The following is a 25,791-nucleotide window of genomic DNA, read 5'->3' as shown; positions in this document are numbered from 1 at the left end:
GATCTGTGGCCAGATTACGTGAACTGTCTTTACCAACCCTTGATGAGATGACTTTGCCCATAAGTCAACTACACAACCAAACACAATGTTTAGTTCAACTAGTGTTATGTTTGAAAAATGTTCCCAATAGGGATGACTGAACTTTCCCCCTTATGCCCTGTTAACACAGTAAGCATAAACTATTAACATAAAGAAGTACCAACCCAATAAAAAAGCCAATCACTTACAAAATTTGACTTTGTTTTTAACCACATACCATGTCAACATGCATGGAATTCCTGTCGGCGTCACTATACACAGCCACGGACTGTATACCCATTTTTTTGGCTGTTCGTATCACCCTGCAGGCAATTTCTCCTCTGTTTGCAATGAGGAGCTTGGCAATGTTTCGTCCTGTTTAAAACACCATGAAAATCACACACAAATCTTACTGGAGAGCAAAAAATGAGAAAGCAAACTAAACATTCCATGATATTAACCAGCTGATGAACATCTGTTTTGGTAACATCAACACAGTGGAGTCTCAAATAACCATTTTAACTGATATCAATTGAGTCTTTTTATCCTCTTCACTGAAATTCAAGGTGCCCTCATTAACATCAACTCTTATTTTACTCAGCTTTTTCAGCTTTAAAATGAAAAGATGCTTTGATATGATAAGGTCAAATCATAACAGCCCCAACCCCCATGATAGTTAATAGTAATTAATCTTTCCTAAGTACCTTTTGCGCCTCAGGACCTTTGCTAAAGACTCAACTTGGACTTAAATGCTCACAATAAGCTTATGGAGTAGATACTATTATTATTGCATCAACTTTAAAGATAAAGAAATTACAACTCAAAGAGATATTACTTTCCTGGAATATTACAGCTAAAAGAAATAGTGGATCCGGGATTTGAACCCAGGTTAGCGTCACTCCAGATTCTGAACTCTCAGTCACTCTGCTCTACGGCCTCTAGCCCCTGTACGCCCACAGGGATGCATGGTTCTCCTGTGATATAAATACAAGTGAGGACCATGCCAGGACATTGGCACCAGTGCCATGATTATGAACATAATGTTATTGTATTAATATGTAAAATGCATTTCCATCATCACACATGAAATAAATGCTCCCTGGCAGTTTATGAAAGTTATCTTTCTCAAAAAATACAGTTATAGAACTTAAAACAAGGTCATTCTGTGGGTATCTACAGAGCCTGAGCTGTCACAGGAGCTGCTGGGATGATGTATGCATGTGTGTGTTGTGCGGAGGAAGCTGCATCCAATCAACCAGGAGTTACACTTACATATGTTTCAGAGATGGGAATTCCTTGTAACGTTTTATTTGGAAAAACATTCTGCTACTTAACAGAGCTGTTGTAAAGCACTGATTTAGACCATCATAGCTATGCCTTGCAATTCACTGCACTAAAGATGATGAGAGAGGCAGAAATAACAACATACATTTAAATGTTCTCAATTATTTCTATATGTATTTCAGACTCAACAACAGAAATTTGACATAAAAAGAGGTGGAAACCATGACTCAATACTTACTAAGAAAATGATTATGAAAATCCCAAACTTCAAAAGTATAGGGAGAACTAATTCTACATATACAAATTAAGGAATTTAATATTTCACAATCTGACGCCAAGCCAAGTAGAGCAGAGACTGTACCTGTGGTCGTTGCATACTTCATGGTTCTCTGCTTCCAAGTCCATCTCCTAGCAAATGAATCCAAATGGAATTATAATTCAACAGGATACACAGATCAGTTGTTTCAAAAGAATCAAAATTGTTTAAAACTTGAAACCAAGTCCAGATATGATCTTAGTTAAGCCTGAAGCCCACAAAGTGACTTAGTAAGACTTTCTTGTGGGAAGACAATCCCTCTAGAAACCGGAAGTTACAGTTCTGGCTGTTTTCCCTGGCACTGTGTGTCCTTGAACGGATAACCTAACCTGCTCATTCCAGAGGCTAGTGTATGGCCACAGAGTAACCAACAATTAGAAAGTCAAGGTACTTCAATAACATCCAGTTCAGCTTTTTCAAACTCTTCTGACTAGAACCCAAAGTAAAAACTATATTTTCACATGACTTCACAAGCTGGTATGCACACCAAAGAAAAGTTTCATGACAGAAGATTTCCCTGTGTTTTGATGCTCTCTGTTCTATTCCAGTTTATTAAATAAAATACACTGGTCAAACTACAGCTTGAAAAATACCGATCTAAGTTATTGCCTGGTAAGACAGGTTTGAAAAATTTAAGCCCAGAGAAGTAAAGAGAAGGAGCTGATCAAAGGCAGCAGAAAGAATGCTGGTTATGAGGCTGTGAGACCCTCACCAACTAGCTGCTGGTGATCCCAGGCAAGTCTCTTTACATCAGTGTTTCTCCAGCCTTTTTTCATTATGGCCCCCCAATGCAAAACTATGAATACTAAGATTTTGTAGGAGGGGTTGAGCCTTGGAGGGTATGGTAACTATGGTTATATCTGAGGTTTTTTTCCCTCTCTCAAGACCCAATTTTCACTTTACAACTCAAATTTCAGTGTCCTCACAGAAGAAGACTTCTCAGTTTTCAAAGAATACAATTTAAGTTGAGTCTTTATGTTAATAAGAAATGGAGAACCAGGGAGGCTAAATGACTTGTTTGAGGTTTCTTTCTTTCTTTCTTTCTTTTTAACATTTTATTTATTTATTTGACACAGAGAGAGAGATCACAAGTAGGCAGAGAGGCAGGCGGGGGTGGGGTTGTCGGGGAGGGAAGCAGGCTCCCTGCTGAGCAGAGAGCCAGATGCGGGTCTCCCAGGACCCTGAGATCATGACCTGAGCCGAAGGCAGAGGCTTAACCCACTGAGCCACCCAGGCGCCCCTGTTTGAGGTTTCTTAACTAGGTAGAAGTTCATTAATGTCTAAAGCAATTTTTAAGTTCCATGATACCTACTGATACAGTAAGTTACAAAACTTTAACCAAGAGCTGACAGAAAGCAGGCCATAATCTCTTTGGGAACAAAAGAGTATAATGCCTATCAGTTGTCAGCTAAAAGAAATACACTGGGAAAACCAACAAATTGCAGAAGGAATTCCATTTCCATCTTTTCCATCCAGATCTGGATGATGTGACAAAACTATAGTTATAAACAACTAACCATTTTAGATCATTTACAAAGCAGGTGATAAAAAGCATAATGTATGTTAGATACTATTCAACTATGTATGTGTAGCATGTATATGTTGTGTGACCAGGTAACTGAACAGAACTAGCATTTCACTGGGGCAGAGGTGCAGGAGGTGGGATTGTTACAGTGGGTCTGGCAGTCATTGGCCTCTAATGGACACTCAATCAGCTACTGACATCCATCCAGGGCTGGTGCGAAGACCCACAGCTATGGCACTTGAGTTCCACAAGAAGGCTTCCTCAGGAGGCTCTTGCTTTCCCACATCTTCCCAATTCCACTAACCTCACTCTCTTGATCTTTAAGGAGAAATATCATTTTTCCTTATCTTTAAAAGGCACCTTCTAGTTCATAGCATCTTCCCATCACATTCTTCAGATAGGGTTTTTTGGTTTTTTTTTTTTTCAACTACGATTCAAGGCCTGTCCTGCACAATTGTATCTATAAAATGCTTCTTGATAAATCCAGCTTAAGACTCTGATCAAGGCCACTACTGAATTAAAGTTTTCTTCTGCTATTCTAGTCAAGACAATCACATACACACCATTTAACATAATCCTCTATCCCACTGATGTTTTGATTGATCTACTCCATTTCTCACCATTATCTAATCTCAACTTAAAACAATGGCTTATAAAACAAAATTAAGAAGTTCCTTCCATGAGATAATTCCACCCTACTTGAAGATAACTTCTAAATCAGTTTATTCTCATTTCTAAAATTCCACCACCAGATTTCTTTTCTCTGAGCTACTAGAGAATCATGACCTACAAACATGTAACTACCCTCTATAATGATAAGATTTGTAATTTCTTTATGCCATTAAGAACACTAACATTTTCCAGGAAAACAGTTCTATACACAGCAGGGAAGAGGGAAGAGAGAGAAAATGGGTCTGTGTAATATCCTGAAGAGCCCTGGAAACCTAAGAAAAGAAAAATGAGGAGAAAGAGAAAAGCACTCCTTTCACCACCTGTCTTACTTTACTCTGGGACTAGTCCCACAATTAAGCAACTGAAATCTAAATACCTCTACCTTAACTTGTGGAAAATAAAAGTGAGTAAAAAACTTGACCCAAATGGGGGTCGGCAAAGGCTGCATTTATGGATTCATCTGTACCATACTGTATGAATCCTTTCCACGCATTAATTCATTTAATTCACACAATCCTAGCTGCCAATATTATCTCCTTTAGGAACAGTATCATCACCTCCTCCTACCTAAGTAAACTGACGCACGGAGACATTAAGTAACTTGCCCAAAGTTGCTCACAGGCTAGTGAGCAGCAAAGTTGAGATTCCCTGGCTTCTGACAGCAGTCTGGGCGCCCTTCAGCACCAAGCAACGCCGTCTTTCCAGAATGGAGAAGGAGGTGAGGAGGAGGAGGAGGAGGAAGCAAAGCAAGATAGAGAAGCCTGCTACCTGGGAACCTGAGGGGGTCTTCACTACCAAAGTTACTGTCATTGAAGCTTACAGCTCACGCCTGGACACTGGAGTCACGTTAGTTAACTTGCCTCCAAGACCTTTTGACAAAACAGCCTCTCGGCCCTCTGGAAGATAAGTCTGCTTTTGTTAACCTGATCCATTCCAACAATGAGAAAGAACTCCAGGTCTCTGAACCGGACACTTGACCGGGGAGAGCGGAACCCAAAAGCGCGTGAGAGCGTCCTGGCTCCATTTCTTTCCACTTGTGTACACTCGGGCAAGTCGCTGAGCCCTCTGGAGCTCACCGGCACTGGGATCACCAACACACCCATACGGCGAACGCACTGACCGCAGCAGCTGCGCCGCGTCGCTGTCGCCGCGGTAGTGAGCGGAGCGGGGATGTGGCCGACCCAGCTCCACCCCTCCCCCACGCCTCAAAAATGGACAAACAGAGGCAGACGGCTGCGCGGTGGATAGGGGAAAGGGAGGAACAGGAAGGGCCGGGGGTGAAGACGTCTCCCTCCCGATGCCAAGACTGAAAGCACAACACCCCGAAAGGGGCTGAGGTTGTCCCTCCGTCCTCCCTTAGTCCCGTCCCTCCGTCTCCACCCTCGGCCCCCGCGCGCCTCTCGCAGCGTGCAGGAGTCGATTAACCACCACGCCTGCCCCGGGCCCCAGACACAGATCGCCCCTCCACCTCACGTTACCTGGACGGCAGCAGCAGGCCCGGGACTCGCAGCCACCGGCTCCTCTCCGCCGCTACTAGCAGCACCGACACCGCAGAGGCTGCGGCCATGTCCCCACAGGCCAGTCCTCCTCCGACTCTTTGGTACACTGGCTTCTTTGCACTCGCCGCAAAATCTCTCCCCACCGCGCACCACAAGCCTATTGTCCTCTACGGGCCACCGTCCAGGTCTGAGCCAGGCTCTAGGCCTCTCTAGCGTGGAGGGGGCGTCTCCATTAAAACCAATCAAAGAGCAGAGCAGGGCCTCGGGGGCGACGATTGGCTAATCGGCCACGAACCCGCGGGGGTGTGGTCCCTGCCTCCTCCAGCCCCTTTGGGTGTAGCGGCTACGGAACGCGAGGTCCGCCCCTCACCTTCCTTGGCACCCCTGGGTCCTGGGTTGCTATTTCTTCTACTGGGCCGCTGGGTTCCTTCGTCCTCTTCGCGCTTTACGGAGAGCCCGCCTCTTGACCTTTTTCAGCGCCGGGAGAAAGCGGTGGAGGCGGAGTCCTGGGGGAAAAGTCAAATGGGAGGAAGAGCGAAACACATAATTTTTCCAGTGTTCTCGAGAAAGGGGGAAAAAAAACCCTGAAGTAAATAACTAAAATAAAATTTTTTTTAAAAAGTAAAAATTACCCGAGTTTTTTAAAAAAGTGTTTTAGTTCAGGGGCGCCTAGGTGGCTCAATGGGTTAAGCCCCTGACTCTTGATTTTGGCTCAGGTGCAGAGATGGAGCCCAGGGTGGGGCTCTTTCCTCAGCCGGAAGTTTGCTTGAAGTTTTCTCTTCCTTTCCCCCACCCCTCCTGTCGTTCAGGAGCGCTCTCGCTCTAAAATAATAATAGTAAAATAAAAATAAGGAAGGGAAATAGAGGAAGTCAAAACCGAAATTGCAGAATATCTAGAAAATAAAAACACTACATACAAATGCTTATTTTTGAACATAGTTAAAGCAGGGCTTGTAAGCAAGTTCATAGTGGAAATAAAATAATCATCCAACTCAAGGGTTAAAAAAAAAACACAAAAATAAACACAAGGAAAGCGAATAAAGAAATTAGTAACAAAAAAAAGAAATTAATGAATTAAGAAAACATATTAAAGAATAAATCCAGAGGTTTAGAAAAGAAATTAATAATGTAGTTAACTAAATTGATAAAAGTAAATGGAGAAAAATGCACAGTTGCCATGATTTAAAAAAAATAAGTGGGAAAAAGTCACAGGTACAGAAAACAAATCATAGATTTGCAGGAGACTAATTTTGCTCAACTTTAAGCAAATAAATTTGAAAACTTGGATGATGTTACAAGAAATGATTCAGTATTCATATAATTGATTAATTAATCTTATTAATAGTTTAAAAGAAAAGATCTTATGTTCATAGATGCTTAACAGGTCATTAGTAAAATTCAACATACATTCTAGATTTAAGATTCAATAATTCAAGAAGTGGTATTGGTACAAGTGGCTAGCTCTTTGGGGAATAAAGTTGAATCCTTACTTCTCATACCTAAAATCAAAATAAGTTCTAAAAGAATAAGAGATTAATATAAAAGTTGGAAGCATAAAAGAGGCTAGAAAACACTATAGGGAGAGGGAAGGTTTTTCTAAGTGGAACACAATACTCAAACTATAAATGAAAATTAATCAAATTCAGTTTTTTAAAATCTGCACAGAAAAACATACATAGGAAAAAACAAAGAGTAAACTGGGAATAATTTATAACTCTTATCACCAAAAAGCACTACTTTCCTTAATAAATAAATATCTCCCACAAATCAGTAAGAAAAAAGCTGTAATGCAAGAGAAAATTGGGGACTGGTTTCAGATTGCACCTGGGAAGCTTCCAGGAGGGTTATAAACCAACAGGTTGATATGTAAAATATATAAAGAATTCATACAACTCAATAGCAAAAAATAGGGATTCCTGCGTGGCTCAGTCAGTTAAGTGTTTGCTGTTGGCTCAGGTCAGAGTCCTGAGATCAAGTCCCACATGGAGCTTCATGCTCAGCTGGGAGCCTGCTTCTCCTTCTCCCTGCTCTTCTCCTTGCTTGTGTTCTCTATCTCTCCTTCTCTCTGACAAATAAATAAATTAAATCTTAAAAAAAAATAAAATAAAATGAAGTGATGCATGCTGTTCACTAATTGTAAAAAATTAGCAAAAAACAAATAACCCACCTTAAAATGATCAAAGGACCAGAATAGATATTTTTCCAGAGAAGACATACAAATAGCAAACAGCTATGTGAAAACGTGCTCAGTATCATTAATCATCAGGGAAATATAAACCAAAACCACGATGAGATGTCACTTCGCACCACTTGGGGTGGCTATCGTCAAAAAGACAAAAGATAACAAATGTTGGTGGGGATGTAGACAGAAGGGAGCACTTGCCACTGTTGGTGGGGATGTAAAATGGACAGCCATTATGGAAAACAGTATGGAGGTGCCTTAGAAAATTCAAAATAGGACTACCATATGAGCGGGCAATCCCACTTCTGAGAATATATCCAAAAGAAAGGAAATCAGTACCTTGTAAAGATATCTCCACTTTCACCTTCATTGTAGCATTATTCACAATAGCCAGGTTGTGGAAACCACATAGGTGTCCATTGACTGGATGAACCAAGAAGATGCAGTATAAATGTACACAATGGAACAATATTCAGCTATGAGAAAGAAATCCTGCCATGTGGGACAACATGGATGAACCTGGAAAGACATTATGTCGAGTAAACTTAGCCCGACGAGAAAGACAAACACCATTTTGGAAAAAAACTTTCAGCAGTTTCTCATAAATTTAAACATTTAACTAGCTGAAGCCCTGGCAAGTTTTCTGTAAAAGGGAAGATAGTAAATGTTTTAAGTTTTGTGGACCGGTTTCTGTTACAACTATTCAACTCTGCTGTTGTAAAGCAGCCGTAGACTATACATAAACACATGGACATGGCTGTACTCCACAAAACTTGATTTACCAAAGCGGGTGACCAAACCATGAGCATTAATATACTGACCTCTGTCCTATTACTATTTTAAAATTGACTTCATTACTTAGTGGATTTGACAGAAGTCAGCTCAACCTGGACAATTCTGGGTATGTGGTAACAGTGTCTTAAAGTCAAGTGTTCCAGGACCCAGTAACATGCCACGAGCTGTATGTTAAAGGACATTTATTCTTCTGCAGCAAATGGCATGGCCTCCAGAGTACTCAGGACCTGTGTTATGATTCTCCCACTGGAGTTTGCCAAAAATTCCATACTGTATGTTTCCCCACCACTGATACCTCCAACATGAGGTCTGCCTGATTGTACAGCTCAAGCAGCAGAGCTGATTGCATTAAAGCCTAGAGTTGTTGTCCTGCCCTCTCCTGCTCTGGCCCCACTAAAAACTGATAGCTTTCTATGTCACCTGGTAAATGGGCCAGAGGAATTTTCCTAGCTGTGTAAAGTTGTCTCTAGACCCTAGAAAGACCTACCTGGTTCTATGGTTTCTTCCTCTCCTCCTTCTCCCCTTCTCCCTCCCCCTCCTCCTCCCCCTCCCTCTTCTTCTTCTTCTTTAAAGATTTTTATTTATCTATTTGACAGAGAGAGATCACAAGTAGGCAGAGAGGCAGGCAGAGAGAGAGACGGGGAAGCAAGCTCCCTGCTGAGCCAGAAAGCCCGATGCAGGACTCGATTCCAGGACCCTGAGATCATGACCTGAGCCAAAGGCAGAGGCTTAACCCACTGAGCCACCCAGGTGCCCTATGGTTTCTTCTTCATGGAAAGGATGCAAGATGAAAAATATTTGTGTTTTATTTTGCAGGGGGGATATCTGGCATACCTCTGACCCCCTAAGTCCCTAAAAACTTCAATGAATTAGTTAGTCCCTACCTAAATCTTCATCGGGTTTGTCTCCTACTTCCTGTAATACACATGTCTTCCCCAGGCCTCCAACATAAGAATGGCTCTGTGCTTGTCCTTTCAAATTAGCACAATGTCATCACATTCGGTGTGATGTCTCTTGGGATATCTGTGTGGTCCAGATCTCTTTGGATTATATTAGAGTTAACAAATTCTAATATAAGAGTTAACAAATTCTTGAGGCAAAGTCATCAATTAACATTGTAGACCAATGAGTCAACAACCAGGCCTGGTGAACAAGCAAGTCTGCCTGAACAGCAGCTGGTCAATAGACTGTTAGCACCAGAGGTTGAGGGGCTGCTTTCCTGGGGAGGTACTCTACTTGGGGCAGAGCTGGCAGCAGGCTGGATAGCGTCCTACCATCATTACCCTTTGTATAGTTTCCTATTAAGCCACTTTTCTTTGTGTGCATACTGGAATTTATTTACCTGAATTGCCCCCCAAAAGTAAAACAGTAATTCAACCTTGACAATGGACCTGGAGTAACCAGCATCCAAGATGGCCCCCACTGATTTCCACCTCTCCTGGTCTTCACTCTATAAACATGAGATGGTTGGTGTGAATTCAACACAAGTGAATGGTATGTAACTTTTGTGAATAGGTGGTCAGTCTCTCTCTCTTGAACCATTCACCTGGGGAAAGTCAGCTGTCATGTTGTGAGCATTCCTGTAGATATGCCACATGATGGGAACTCGGAAGCAGAGCCTTCAGCCCCAGTTGAACTTTCAGATGACAGCTTAACCATAAGAGAACTGTAAGAGAACCTGAACCAGAACCACCCAGCTAAACTGCTCCAGGATTTCTGACCCTCAGAACCTGTGTGAGATAATAAATGTGTGTTCTTTTAGTCTGCTAAGTTTTGGGTTACCTTGTTCCATAGCTATACAGGACTAATACAGCTAATACAGGTCTTCTTATTTATCTCAGCTCCTACCAGAGTGTCTGGCATTTAGTAAGGCCTTAATTGATGTTGGTTGAATGAATAAATAAATAAATGAATGGATAAATGGTGGCAGCAGTCAAGTATACCAGTAATCTAGTCAGTTAGTCTGGTCTAAAAGTTGAGAGATTTAATTTATAAGTTTAATGTGGTTTTCTTCTCAAAAACTCAGATTCTCTCATTAGGTCTTCCTAGCTAGTAGTAAAGTGGCGGTAGAGAATAGAACAAAATAAGTCATAAAAAGATGATGTACTGTATTGATTCAAGCAAGAACCTCTACTACGATAGTAAACAAAAATAAAATTATAAGACAGGAATGACATATATTCACCTCCAAATAAAGTTTTTATTGCAAAAACTTCTAATACAATTCAATACTCTATTAACACTAAACCGAGAATCTTGCCAACCCTATTGACTCATAAGAGAACAAGTCAAGAAAGTCAACATGTCTTCTAGGGTGACCTGAATTATTCCTTTCCTAAAGAATCCTAGGGTTATGTGGTCTTTTCTGTTAGTAGACTTAGCTCCTTTCTTTAATTGTAAAAACAAGCAGGAATTCAATTCTTGGCAGGTTGCTCTACTGAATAAAGTGAATTAGAATAGAAAATGTGGCTGTAACAGTGCAGAAGAAGCAAGTTACCACAAGAGGGGGATATATGGTCAAGAAAGAAAAGGTGGTTGGTGGTTAGATTTCTCTATTTTCAAAGAAATAAAAAAATGACTTAAGAAATTTCCTCCATTCCTTTATCTCTAGAGCCACAGTGGCACAATCCTATACAAATATGAAACCCGTGTTTTTCATTCAGAGCCCCCAGTCCCCTTTCAAGGAGGTAGAGAACTTTGTTGAAGATCAGCTATTTCATTACCTATCAAGTCCTCATTTCGTGTCTCCTAATCTCTCATAACTCTGGAGAAATTAATTTTCTCTGTGAAAAAGGAACGTGTGCTGGTGTGAGGCTTCAGGTAGCAGTCAGTGTCAATGGTGTAATGAAAAGTCCAGAGATCTTACCACAGACCAGCTGGCACTCAAATTCTGCATCTGCCACTTGTGAGCTGGTGACATGGAGGGGATTAATTCCCTGAAGTTTGAGTTTACTCATCTAGAAGTTGTGAGAATTAAATGGGCTCTATCTAAACTTAGCCTAGTGTCTGGCATAGATGCGTTAAAAAATTAAGGGCTATTGTTTCTGGCTTATTAGTGAATTCTGTTGTCCATAGCCACCGAGTTCTGTGTCTCTAGTGATTCTGAAGGAGGAGTCATCAAGATTATAAGTTGATTTGTTCTTCTTGTTAGTTTCACATCAAACCTAGACAACCTGTGATATGGTAGTTTTTTCATGATTTTTTAAAAATTAATGTGGAAAGGAGGCAAGCAGGTCATCAGATATATGTATATCATATAAAACATAGAGAGTAAAAACACTAGAAGTCCATTTCATAGGTAAAGGAGAGGCATTTTTTTTAATGGGAAAGATGAAGGATAAAATAAAATCCCCAATGTGCACAGGTAGCTTTAATTACAATTGACATTTTAGTTTATAATTTGGAAGCATATACCACTTTGCATACAGTATGTTAATTTAACATATCTCAAATGTTGACTTAGGAATGGTTAAAATATTTTGCAGGAATTTGGAAAATACTCTGAAACAACTCACTAGATCTTTCATAAAATGAACAAAAACTCTGCAGAAATTGATTTGCTGCTTGGACTTCAATCAGAATTTGCTGCTTGGGTTTGTGAAAGATGGTGGTTTACATTGTTGGAAGCACTAATTCTAAGGAAATATTCTGGAAATATCCCCAATATCCTGGAACCGATGAAAGAATTCTCTAAACGCCATTACATTCTTTCCCCCTGGGCACCAATTAGATTCTCTGGTATCCAGATGATTCACGTCTTAGGCGGATTCCATAGACAATCAAACCCACAGCGCAGAGACCAAGTACAATGGCCCCAATCACAGGAAGCACAATTGTGTAGTCAGACGAACACTCATCCACTAAGAGAGAGAGAGAAAAAAAAATACAAGATAGCAGGTAAGGTTTAGTGAGGACAGACCAGAAAGCGGGCTAGAGTAGGAAGGATATGAACTTTAGAGTCAAATCCTAACCTGACTTTTTTTTTTTTAATTTAAGTATAGTTGACGCACAACAGGGCTTGACTCGACTTTTAATTCCACCACTAACTATGTGAACTGGGATGAGTTATCAAACCTTGCAATTTCCTCATTTTATATATATATGTATATATACATATATATATTTTATATATTATATATTTTTTATATATATGTATATATACATATATATACACACAAATATATACTGTATACAATATATATTGCATATATATTTGTATATACTGTATACAAATATATATTATATATACAAATATATATACAAATAATATATAAAATTGTTGAAGGATTAAATAAGACACATTTATCTTCTCAGCAATTATTCAATATTTAATAATCGTTAGACCCATTTTCTTCCAGGTGTGCTCTCTGCAAAGTAGAATGTGTTTACATAAGAGACTTTTGTTAGATTACACATGATCTCTTGAAAACATGTGATGTTTATCCATGTTTTCAAAAATGTAAAACATTTTTGCTACACTTAACGTTCTTTTTATTGCATTTAATGAGCTAAAAACATTAGAAAACAGACCTAAATATTCATAAGAGCTTAAAAATGAGAGTTTTTAAATTTGTCAAAAATTTTTTCTTTATTTCATTGGAGAGTGCTTATTCATTTCATTTAAAATGTAATCAGTCTCCCTTTGGAGAAAGATGGAGAGCCCCGAGGAAAAGAGGGAATGTCATTGAACATACATAAGTAGAAAACTATATCTATATCTTATTCAAGGATATATAAGAGCCAGTAGATGAATGGATAAGGAAGATGTGGTATGCACACACAGTGGAATATTATGCAGCCACGAAAGTGTGAGATCTTGCTATTTGCAACAACATGGATGGACCTGGAGGGTATTATGCTCAGTGAAATAAGTCAGACTGAGAAAGACAAGTACCACGTGATTTCCATTCATATGTGGAATCTAGAAAAACAAAACAAATGAATAAACAAACAAAACAAAATCAGACCTATAAATACAGAGAACAAACTGTTGGTTGCCAGAGGGAAGGAGGCTGAGGGGATGGGCAGAGTAGGTGAAGGGGAATGGGAGATACAGGCTTCAATTATGGCATGAATGAGTCACAGGAATGAAAGGCACAGCATAGGGGGTAGAGTCAATAATATTGTAATGGCATGCATAGTGACAGACAGTAGCTACACTTGTGAGCATAGCATAACCCATAGAGAAGTTGAATCACTATGTTGTACTCCTGAAACTACTATAATACTGTGCGTCAAAAAAGAAAGATCTCCAGTATATGTTAAGGGGGGGAAAGCAATGCATGGAAAAATGAATATAGTACTACAGTGCTTTGTGTAAATAAAGAAGAAATGAAGATATATTTGCTTGCATTTACCTAAAGAAAACTTGGAAGGATAAGAATGCATGATAAACTAATAAAAGTAATTGCCTATGGGTGGCTAAGGGGAGAATAGGATGGAAGAATAAGGTGGGGGCAAGGATTTGTAAGGTAAAACTTCCTATCATCTTTGTTTTAAACCACATGCAAAGAAAATTTTTGGTCAAAATTTCAAATATTAGAATAATATCCTAGAAGAAAAAGAAAGGGACAGATAGATAATATATATCCACGAGATCCTTGCATGAACCAATATAAAAATGAATCAAGGATCAATTCTCACCTGAGGTCAGAGAAAAAAGAATCAGAAGGGACGAGGGGAGAGTGAATGATAGAGATTCCAGGAAACAACAAATCTCTACAAGACAGGAACTGTGCTTGTCCTACACTTTTGACATGGCAGTGGAAAAACTTACGTAATTATAATAATATATACCTTATTAATTTGGCAAAAAACAATGACATAATCATAAAGTAATGGTGTAAGAGTATGAAATCATTATCTGCGATAATAAGTAGTTTAAAGCTAATAAATTAAGAAATAAGAAAGCTTTTTAACATTTTAAAAAAGAATTACCAAAGTAGTTTCAATAAGAAATTATTAAAATTAGTTAAAAGTACTTTGTCTCTTAGAGGAAAGACAGGGAAATGTTGCTTTTCATAAGTCTTTTTAGAGTACACAATTTTGTTATATATATATTTCTGTATATGTATCTAAAGTCAAAGATTCATTTATTTTAGAGAGAGAAAGAGCAGGCACACATGAGGCGGGGGAAGGGCAAAGGAAGAGAGAATCTCAAGCCGACTTCCCGCTGAGTGCAGAACCCCACACAGGGCTTGATTCCAGGACCCTGAGATTATGACCTGAGTTAAACACTTAACTGACTGAGACACCCAGGCAACCCTGTTACATACATACATATATATATATATATATGTATGTATTAATAAATATGTGTTTCTTAGATAGAAAAGAACATTGACAAATTAAGAAGTTAATTTGATTAAAATGATTTGGAAAAAAATACAAAAAAAAATGTATTACACATACCCTAAAGTAATTCCACCACTAGGAACTTATACTGACAATATATTCATGTGAATATACAAAGACATGTTACAACAATCTCATTTTATGAAAACAAAGTGGATAATCTAGATAGCCATCCAAAATTTAAAATGTCATATCCATACAATACAATATAATGTAGCCACACGAAGAATGTGGTAGATCTCAGTGAGCTGACAGAGAGATCCCCTAAGATCTGCAGAGGGTTGCATGAATACAAACAAATGTTCCCGTGTACCTGAAGTGAAAAGATAAGCAAGATACTGGGGAAGGGCTAGGATGAGAGTAGAGAGAGCAACTTTATTTTTTTTTAAGATTTTATTTTGGAGCTCCTGGGTGGCTCAGTAGGTTAAGAGTCTGCCTTTGGCTCAGGTCATGAGCTCAGGGTCCTGGGATTGAGCCCCACATCCAGCTCCCCACTCAGTGGTGACTCTGCTTCTCTCTCCCTTTGCGCCTTTTCTCCCTGGCTCTTGTGTGCTCTCTCTCCCTCTCAAATAAATTTAAAAAATCTTTTTTTTTTTTTAAGATTTATTTATTTATTTATTTGACAGACAGAGATCACAAGTAGGCAGAAAGGCAGGCAGAGAGAGAGGAGGAAGCAGGCTCCCTGCTGAGCAGAGAGCCTGATGCAGGACTCGATCCCAGGACCCTGAGATCATGACCTGAGCCGAAGGCAGCAGCTTAACCCACTGAGCCACCCAGGCGCCCCCAAAAATCTTATTTTTAAAAAAGATTTTATTTATTTATTTGAGAGGGAAAGAGAGTATGAGCAGGGTCAAGGAGCAGAGGGAAAAGGAGAAGCAGACTCCCCACTGAGCAGGGAGCCGGATGTAGGACTTGATCCCCGGACCCGGGGATCATGACCTGAGCCAAAGGTAGACGTTTAACGGACTGAGCTACCCAGGCACCCTGAGAGCAACTTTTACTCTCCATATAGTTTTTTACTATTTAATGTCACATCGCTGAAATGCTTTTAAAATTCAGAAAAATACACAAAGAAAATAATTATCTGATCACCACAGTCCTTCCGCTTGAATGAATCACTGCAAACCTCTGAAGGCATTTGCTTCCTCTGTACATATCTGAGTGTGTGTGTGCATGCTGTATGTTTAAACAAACATCATTATATATTTTTAAAATGGTATTTTCTCGTTATAAATAATTGAGATGATTTACGAAAGCTCAAAAAAAAGTAAAAACTGTAGGAGAGGAAGAAATTTCTTCTTCCCTCCAAGATTCTTCCAATTGGTTTAAGAATTACAGATTAATAGGAGAAAAAAAAAAACCTTAATTTTATTATGTGTGCACAGAGGGCCAATAATGAAACTGACACCCAAAGAAATGACCAAGACAGGCAGTTTTGATACATTTTAGACAAAGAGATAATATACTTGCGAGGAATTGACAGGATAAAGAAAACAGATGTTTGGAAGGTTCAATTAGTAAGGAATTCTAAGTGGAATTTGGGCTGAGACGGTATATTAGTAAAAAGTAACAGGGTTTGTTTCTATAGCTTTCATGGCTTTCGAGTTCCTTTCTCAGGCGATAAGAATGTCTTTTTATTTCTTAGTACAGGGATGGTATCTTTCACATGGGACATTAATTTTCTGCTTTCAGGGTGACAGAGGATCTATGGATGTCTTTGTTTCCCAAGTAACTTCAATGCAAAATAATCAATATGCCTTTGTGGAACATTTTGGGCAACCCTCCCCTGGACCCCTGACAAAACCAATCACCTGAAAACTACCCACCCAGAAGTTATCTTTGTTAAAACATGAACCAATATAACTTCAGACATCTTTCTCTACACCTACAAGGATGGATGGGTAGAAAAATAAGTAAAAGTACTTGTATTAATATAGGATCATGCAAGTGCTATTTTACCAAAATTGTTGATTTTCATTTATTTGATTTCATAGAAGAAAAAAAAAAAGCTAAAACAAAACTGGGACAGTTACCGAACTTCAAATTAATGTATCTTTGTTTCAGAAAGTATTGTTTCATAAAAGATCCCTTTAAGGTTTAAAAAAGAGATTATAAATATACACTAAAGGATTGTGAAATGAATTAAGAGGGTTATGAAATAAATGACAGGATGTTATATGTTTTCTAAATCCTGTGTTTCCAATTTAGACATTATCTATTGATAGTGTTTTGAAAGATGAGCACAGGCAGATTCCCTTCTATTCCCTTCCTCCCAATTCAAACTTTGAATAGTTATATTATTTTTTCAATCATTGTTTGGGTTTATATTATTTCAATTCTATTTGATAACTGTCATTCCTATGGTTAAAAAATTTGTTTCAAATATATAGCACATTCACAATTCAAAGTCAAAATACTACAAAATGCTGTACATTGAGAAGTTCCACTTTCACCCTTTCCCATCTCAGTTCCCCCTGCTGTAACCATTTGGCTTTTTAATTTTTTTTTTTAATTTATTTGACAGAGATCACAAGTAGGCAGAGAGAGGGGTAGGGAGGCAGGCTCCCTGCTGAGCAGAGAGCCTGATGCGGGGCTGGATTATGACCTGAGCTGGGATTATGACCTGAGCTGAAGGCAGATGCTTTAACCCACTGAGCTACCCAGGTACCCCAATCATTTGGCTTTTTATATACATTTCCAATCTCTCAGATATAAGCAAAAATCAAAGTATATTTTTTCATCCCTTTCTCTCTCTTTTTAAAGATTTTTATTTACTCCTTTGATGGAGAGACAGCGAGAGAGGCAACACAAGCAGGGGGAGTAGAAGGAGAAGCAGGCTTCCTGCAGACCAGGGAGACCGATGTGAGGCTCGATCCTAGGAATCATGACCTGAGAAAAAGGCAGATGCTTAACAACAGTGCCATCCAGGCACCCCCTCCTTTTCTCACTATTATTGTACATTATGCTTTTTTTCATTTAACAATACATTTTGAAGATTTTTATTTTGGGGGGGAGAGAGAGAGTACAAGTGGAGGAAGGGACAGAGGGGGAGGAAGAGGGAGAGAGAGACAGAATCTTGAAAAGAGTCTGCACTGAGGGCAGATGCCCAATTTGTTCACTTGTAGGAGTGTAATCTCCCGTTCACCTCACTCTTTCATTATAACCATCACCATTACCCATTTCCAGAATATTTTTCGTCTTGCAAAACTTAAACTCTACAGTCATATTTTGATCTAATGTAAGTCTTATGTTATTTTGCTGCAGTAATTTTGCATAGTGGTCATAGAGCTTGTTTTTATCTTGCATATTCCTTTTTTTTAAAAGATTTTTTAATTTTTAAGAAATCTCTACAACCAACATGGGACTCGAACTTACAAACCCCAGATCAAGAGTTCCCAGCTCCACTGACTGACAAGCCAGGCAGTCTTTTTCTGCTCATCCTTGAGCATCTCATCCAGGACATTGCGTTACCTTTAATATCATTCGGGTAAATGAGGGCTTTTCTTCCCACTGTGTCTGAGATCAGTTAATGTTTCCCATTGAGCTATCTATTTGGAGTCTATCTTCTTTTCTGTACCTTGGGACTTAGCCACATCCTGGGGATATCCAGTGATCTGGGGCTGGCTCCCCAGTTCACCTCCATCAGTCTCTGTGTTTACTCTGCCTCCTCTTCCCAATAGCCATTTTCACTACTCCTAGATGAGAAGAGATGTAATAACCAGTCTTTTTCTCTCCAATTTTAGGAATGGTAGTTAAGTGTTCAAGAGATTTTTTTCTCTCATCATATGGCTTCCTGGTGAGCATACTGGGGGGACAGGTGCCCAGAGCCCAGCTCTGCTGTCCTCTCAACTGTTCTTCTGAATCTTTTTTCTTTTTTGTTCACCAGTTTTAAAAGTTTATTGCATTAGATTATATCTTGACTGTCACTGATGATTTTAAACCCCCCCCCATCTATTTGATAATGAGGAAGGAAATTCTGTGAGGGAAATTCTAGTCACGATTTTAGCTCTGCTTTTTCTTTTCATATATTTCTGTAATAAAATCTTTAAACCATCTACATGTATTTATTTTGTTTCCACTTTTTCTTAAAAATTAAGAATCAGTATTGCAGAATAAATTATAACCATTTTAAACAGTTTATGAGGCAAAAGCGAAATTCAGGCACACATTTATACACATTTGTTAAGCAATGTCTTGTCTGTTTTGTAATTCATGTGTAATTCTTTAATCACCATGTATTCGTGAAAACCTAAAAACAATAAAAATTCTCAACAACACAATAATTAAGTAAATTATTATAGAATGTTGATAGCGTATTCATAGCAGCTGTAAGACACTTTGCACCTTTAATAGCACAGAAAAATGCTTATGATGCACACGTAACAAAGGATTCCAAATTGTGTACTCCGTATGCTCCAGTTTATAAAACAATATTCATGCCAGGGAAACACATCAAAATTAACAATGGATAGGTTATCTCTAGCTGGGTGAAGGTTTCTATTATCCCTAGGTGCGTTGTACTGGGAAGGGTGAATTCAGGATTCTCTACCCTCCACATAAGAGAAAAATGGAGTTGAAACCCTCGAGACGGGCAAGCAGCAGGTGCGCTAAAGTTAAGGGGCAAGCATGGCCACTGGAAAGGCCCACAGAGCAACCTGCCGCCCCCGCCCAGCTAGGGCTTGGGTCAGGGGGATCCCAGAAAGAGAGCAGCTGCGCTCTGCAATAAGCCTGGGACCCCTGGAACTAGAGCTATGAGAGTAGGATTCAGGGGCAGCACCAGAGGAACCCAGGGGCAGGGAGGCCACTTGTTGCAGTTGCAATCTGGGACCCTCCCCAGAAATCACTACAGAAAGTGGGCAGAACTGCGGGGCAGGAACGCACTGGGGTGTATTTACTAGTCTTCCAAATGAAACTTTTGCTCTTTTTTGCTTACTAGAATATTAATTCATTGATAACAGGACTCCAAACAGCAGCTGTCACCCCAAAGAACTCACTGAAGATGGTAGAAAGGAAAATTGAATTTATGTGAGCTGCCTTATCCCTCTCTCCTTGATTTTAACTCTACGTCCCTTCCCATGGACATTTCCACACACTCGAAGAGTAACCTTCTTTTAGTCATTCTACAGGCTGGTCAGTGGCACGATGAATAAGCAACTCGTGCTCCTGGTATAGAAGCTCTTGAGCACACTTGAGACAGAACTGGAAAGGAGAGTGGGGAGCCAGGTATCTGTGGATGGCTTCGGGAGGGACCTGTTGGAGGTCCTGCTGGAGATGGAGATCGCATCTCTCCAAAAGCAAGCCCTTCCTGGTAAGCTTGAGTCATTCTGGGAAACACCAGGTCCTTGCACAGCCCAGATTTTCCTCAACACTTCCTGTTGTAAGGAGGAAACAGGAATGTCCTAACACTCCAAATGTCCTCGGGGCTCTTAAAGCTCTCTTGAAGCTGCTGTGTGCCCTCCCTACCCCCTCACTTCTGAGAAAGTGGAGAGAGCTAGAATCCTTCCAGAGAAAGACAGAACATGCCCTAGATAAGCAGAGGTTATGAGCTGTTGCCAAGGTTCATAAACTTCCTGTTAAAAACAATGAATGGTTCCTCTGGCAAATAAAGAAAAAGAAGAACACTTCTGTTAGTAAAAGCAATTAAAAACACCCAGAAGCCCATTACTCTCCCTTTTTTTGGAAATAAAAACCTCAAATCTCCTATTTACATTTTTTTTTTTTTTTTTTTAATGTAGGCTCTGTGCCCAAGAGGGAGCCCAAGGCCAGGCTTGAACTTAGGACCCTGAGATCAAGATCTGAGGGGAGATCTAGAGTCACAGGCTCAACAGACTGAGCAACCCAGGTGCCTCCTCAATTCTCCTCTTTAAACAAATGTAATAGAAAATCATGGATAACATTCCAAGCCATATTTGATAGAATTTTTCCTCCATATATCAATCTCTCCCAATCAGGAATCTTGTGGTTTATTTTTATTTATTTATTTTTTTTTTGTAAATGTTTGCTTAAGAGGAAAGTGGGTAATACTCTGGGATAGGTCTACCTATTCTCTTTGCAATTCCTGATTGTTTTGATGCTTGCCTACATCCCTTCCCCACAATGGCCCAAATTAACAAATTTGCAAGGATAGACTAAGGATCAAAGAAAAACAGAGACAAAGCAGAAAAAAAAAATGTGAAGGAGACAGACAATAAATGAAGGTGAAGAAATCGGAGAACTAAAATTTATGCAGCCTCTTTTGTTTGCTAAGATCTGTGGTGGACGCTTTACGTTAAAAAAAAATTTTTTTTTAATGAAATGTAGGGAAGTTATCTATTTTTTTTTTACTAGTATTATATTATAATAGCATATAATGTCTTAAAAACAGTAGTCTATTACCACCATTCTGTAATTCAAGTAAACCAGGAATTGCGCAAAATCCGGGAGTTTAAAATCACTTTAGAATCTATTTTGAAATGAATTTTTTTATAACTATAATTGAGACTCTTAAAAATGTGTAAGAAAAATCGGTGCAGTTTGAAAACGTCTTTCTTATCATTCTCTGGGTATTTGCTTTCTGTTTCTCCCAAGCACCTTCTTCATGTCCCTGCCTCTTGTCCCTAATTCTCCAAGCCAGCCCTGTATTATCAGGTGTGGAGGGTGGAATTCAAGCCCATATGGCACAGCTTCCCTGTGCCAACAAGAGAAAGTGGATGGAGGCTACCTTTTAGGTAGCCTTTCAATGGCCCTGCAGCGGAAAACCAGGTTTCCTAATCAGATTGGGAGGGTGGGATAGGCAAGTAGAAAAATTGATCCCTTCACTTCAGGCTGAATATGAAGTCAGAATACCCAAGGCCTTAACCTTGCACATTTTGAAGAAGGTGGGGCTTTACATGCGTTCATATCCTCTACTGGGCCTCTTGCTGGCCACGAGACATGCTGTTAGCAAAACGACAAGCAGTACTGCGATACTCAGGCCCACGGCCACAGGGTTTTCTCTCCTGTTTCTGTCAGTGAAGCATTCATCCGCTGCAATTGAAGTCAGAGTAACAGGTGTTACAGGCTGGCCGCAATGCTGGAAAGTGATACTGTCCCTGCCTGCCTCAGCCATGCAGAGAAGGAAACCCAGGGGGAAAGGCGGAGCTTCCGGGCTTCCCACCAGCTGCCTCAGACAGGGTAAGTGAAAACGAGGAGGGAAAGGTCAATGCGATGATCAGAAGTGTGCAGTGGCTGTGATCACTTAAATGCAGAAACCCTGACCCCACACCCAGGAAATTATGATTCAGTGCATTGGAGGTGGGGCTCAGGTGATTCTCTTGCCGTTAGGAGGCAGATCCAACTTTGGGAAATGTCAGTTTGGTCCAGAGAGTCAGGATCAGACCTGTAACCCTGGGTAAGTTCTGAGGCCAAGTTTTCCCACCTCTGGCAACAGAGACCTGCCCCAAATTGCATGGCCAAGGTTTTCTATCCAGACTCTGCTTCCTAAAGGTTGCTGGTGGACAGCCTGGGGCTCCAGGTACTGGAGAAACCTCTTACAGGCTCTGGGATTTTAGCTCTCTAAAATGGGTTGAGAATGTGGGAGGTTGAGAATTATATGAAAGGGGGAGGAAGGGCAGGAAAAAATGAAAAGATAAATTTTCTATATCTCCTTGGGGACACTGCTAGGAGAGGCCAGGTGTATGTTGCCGAAAGGTTTTATTTCTCACCTCTGTCACTACTCGATTTCCCACCTGCTTACTTCCTGTTTCACGGAGGCTTAGAGGGGGAGGAAGAGCAAGTGTGTACCTTATTTTTTAAGACCACGTGATGAATTACAGAGGCTTTTCAAACCTTCATCATGAATTTGTAAGTTTTCCCAAATTGGAAGTTTTGAGACGAGATGACAAAGTGCCACACTTTATAGGGCCACACCTACTAAGAAATTTTAATATTTTTATCTTAGCACTGTGGTAAAGGTCCAAAACGGTGGCAGAGGTTTGAGGACTCCAGACAAAACCTACAGAAATCAGGGGATCCGAGGCCAGCAACACTTTAATCCTTCCTCTGCTCAATGGCTCCCAGCAAGTGTATCAGAAGGTTTTTGTCGACACCTTCAAGTTTATAATGGAACACTAAGAGAAGTTGGATTCACATTCCAGAAATCTAATTTACAGCTAAACTTCTAACTAAATCTATTTATGAGAATTGAGAGGTACTCATAATGTTCTTAGTTATTATGAGAGGAATGTTTCAGAAACTGAAATTCAATTCCTGGACATATGTAGCAATCCTGTAACCTATTTTCCCAGAAGGGAAAAAAATGCTTTTTCAGGAAGTCTCCCTCATCTGTCCCTGGCCTTCTGCCTAGGACCTGCTTCTCTCTGTGGTGGTTAGAACTCAAAGCAGAAGTTGCGAGGAAACTAACACCGACTATAAGGAAGCTCTAGCCAGGGGAATTAAGCTCATAATTGAGAAGAGGGGGCCTAACATTATTACTGCAACTTTCTTTTCTCTCTCTGCAAGTGGGAAAAAAATCTATTCTGAAATCTTGAATTTTAGATATTACTACTATTCAGGATGTTTAAAGTCTCCAAATACACCTGAGGAGTCAGAATACATCATGCAAGCAGAATGTATCCTGCTGTGGGAAACTGGGGACCTGAACATAGTAGTGTTCACTTTTGAGGTTGGTATTGACTCAAAGGAATGGCAGGAGGGAAAGTTAGAGAAACTTGGCCCTAAGAGCTTCATGGAACCATACTGTTATAGGAAGTTCATGTGATTCTTTTCCCTTTTGACAGTTAGACACACACAAAACAACTTGAAACAACTCTTGGGTCTCCGAAGTTTTTGTTTGCGACATGATGAAGACTTGACTTACCATTTCCAAAGTGGTCATCTTCGAAATCAAAGGCTTGATATTGGACATTCATTGTTTTCAGTTGAAGGTGGGTTGACAACTGGATGCTCTGTTCACTCACACATTTGAAGGAATGCCCAACCACAGTCTCAAACATCACCACAGAACTTTTCATTCCTTGGTAAATTTTCTCTGAAAACACAAGAATGAAATATAGACACTTGTTGGCATATACCCATTGAGTGTCAGCTGTTACCAGGGGTCCATGTGCAGTTCAATGGCCTTCATTGAGATGTGGCTCTCAGGGGTTCTGCCTTCACTTCATGAAGACCCACTCTGGTACTCTTTGGGGGCTTTTTTCTGGTATTATGTAGGATGTAGGGCAAACTCACATAAATTAGAATGTGATAACATTGAAATGAGAACGTTTAGGAAATTTTTCTTCAGTTGTCTTGAATCGTTGGGGGCAGAGTTGGTGGGAACTATTGTCAGTGCTTAGGGACTACAGAGAAGTGCCTGCAAAAAAATCAGAAATAAGAGAAGTAAGATTGCTCTCTGTGACAGTCACATGAGCCCTTAGTGAATCAGAACAGACATGTGCAGTCACCAAGTGGAGCATCTGCATGTTACCAGACTATATTAATAGAGCAAAAGGACAGGCTGATCCCATCATTTGGAGGGGTGTTATATCCATCCATATGGACACAGAGAAGGGAGAGGCCCATCTCTGTCTACCTGAGTGCTGCTGGGGAGAGAAAGACCTGCTCAGGGACTGCTGCTGTTTTAGGAGAGGTACACCCTTTTCAAGGAAGCATATGCTTCAAGGCAGGTGGGGTTAAACATTTTAATCACATAATTCACTCCATTTACTCTAATGCTACATTCATCCTACACCCTTCTGATTATACTTTGGCTTCTTAAATGGGAGAAATTTCACTGGCCAGAGGACCCAACTGTCTAGTCTCCTTGGCAATTACCATAAGAAATAGTTGCATGATAAACACACACGTTTGCATTTTGATTTTATACATCAGTTTCATGACCTTGGTTTAAATGTCTCCTTGAAGAGATGTAGGGGGTGCTTGCTGACAGTTCTCATGATTGAGGACTGGACTATGGACCTTCATGAATTTATCAAAGTTGTGCCTGAAAGGAGTACCCATGGGCTATTAATGAGGGGGCTTGAAAGTCTCCCTCCCTTCCTGCCTCTGTGGGTGTGTTTGCCTGTGTCTAAGGTAGCCTTCCACATTAAGGGTCTCCTTGCTATGTACCAGGAATAACCACACAAGTACTCCGCAGGCACGATCCTGCTTAATTCTTTGTTTCCTTCCCTTTCCTTTCCTTTCCTTTTCTTCTCTTTCCTTTTTGAGAGAGCACACAAAAAGGGGAAGGCGCAGAGGGAAAAGCAAACTCCCCGCTGAGCAGCTAGCCCAATGTGGGGCTCGAACCCAGGACCCCAGGATCATGACCTGAGCTGAAGGCAGACGCTTAACCAACTGAGCCACCCAGGTGCCCTTGTCCTGTTTAATTCTCATATAATCTTTTGAGATCGGTTCTACTGTTTCCATTTTATAGACAAGGAAATGGAGAGTCAGAGAACTGAAAATATTTATTTGCCTAAGAGCCTACAGCTAGTAAGTGGTATTTGGACTCAAGCAGTCTCACTATGGAGCCTGCTATCTTCACCACTACACTACTGTGTCTCCTGCCCATCATGTACTACTTACTGTAGATTCTCGCATATGTACATTCAAATGCCCTACATGATGCCCTGAATTATCCATGGACACCGTATATCATGTGTTATATCCCAGGGTAGTTTACTTCAATCACTAACATTACACTAACACTAACATTACAGCAGTCGTTACCACTGTAATTACAACTGACTACTGTTATAATACTACCACTGCCACCGCTGACGTGCAAATTATCATCATCGCAACTCCTACAGTTCCTCCTGCTTCTGTTGAGCCTAGATTTGGGGGACCTAGAATTGTTTCATCCCCTTTCTCAGCCTCTAACTCAGCCTCTGTTCTCACTTTCCCTTTCCCTGCCTCTTGAGACATTACTACCTGACTTCTGGCTCAAATTCATCCATACCTTGTAATAACATTAGCTAATTTATGTTAGCGTGCACAATATTTATTCCCCAGCCTCTGTGAGTACACTTGTCTAAGAAAGTACTATATATGAAAGTGAATTCTCAACTGTGACATCTTACTTACTTTTAACCAATAATCATGGATAATATCCTCTTGAACAATATCAATAAAATATGTTATATTTTAAATAAACATTTCTCGACATTTTCATTTCTTGGCAACTTTC

General features: G+C 40.1%; 2 protein-coding genes across 13 annotated transcripts in view; both read right to left on the bottom strand.

Annotated features, from left to right (window-relative positions):
* Positions 1 to 5,982, bottom strand: part of MCCC1 (methylcrotonoyl-CoA carboxylase 1) — a 58,499-nt gene extending 52,517 nt beyond the window's left edge. For 2 of the 9 annotated variants that reach the window (XM_032339727.1, XM_032339753.1), the window contains exons 1-4: positions 5,947 to 5,982; positions 5,685 to 5,820; positions 5,294 to 5,523; positions 1,664 to 1,710 (exon numbers count right to left, since the gene is read on the bottom strand). In XM_032339727.1, coding sequence (XP_032195618.1) covers positions 1,664 to 1,707 — 44 coding nt within the window. In that variant the 5' untranslated portion in view covers positions 1,708 to 1,710; positions 5,294 to 5,523; positions 5,685 to 5,820; positions 5,947 to 5,982. The other 7 variants (XM_032339688.1, XM_032339702.1, XM_032339736.1 and 4 more) reach the window with 7 other exon arrangements.
* A 1,869-nt stretch (positions 5,983 to 7,851) lies between these two features.
* The window catches only part of LAMP3 (lysosomal associated membrane protein 3), a 38,556-nt gene continuing 20,616 nt past the window's right edge, over positions 7,852 to 25,791 (bottom strand). The window contains exons 5-7 of one of the 4 annotated variants that reach the window (XM_032339607.1): positions 23,482 to 23,652; positions 21,484 to 21,650; positions 12,064 to 12,151 (exon numbers count right to left, since the gene is read on the bottom strand). In XM_032339607.1, coding sequence (XP_032195498.1) covers positions 21,511 to 21,650; positions 23,482 to 23,652 — 311 coding nt within the window. In that variant the 3' untranslated portion in view covers positions 12,064 to 12,151; positions 21,484 to 21,510. Of the gene's footprint in view, positions 8,016 to 10,471; positions 12,152 to 21,096; positions 21,651 to 23,481; positions 23,653 to 25,791 lie in introns of those variants that run through there. The other 3 variants (XM_032339617.1, XM_032339613.1, XM_032339598.1) reach the window with 3 other exon arrangements.

This window comes from Mustela erminea, chromosome 1 (assembly GCF_009829155.1).
Source record: "Mustela erminea isolate mMusErm1 chromosome 1, mMusErm1.Pri, whole genome shotgun sequence".
Taxonomy (NCBI): Eukaryota; Metazoa; Chordata; class Mammalia; order Carnivora; family Mustelidae; genus Mustela; species Mustela erminea.
Note: the sequence above shows the minus strand (reverse complement) of the source record. Positions and strands in the feature narration are given on the sequence as shown.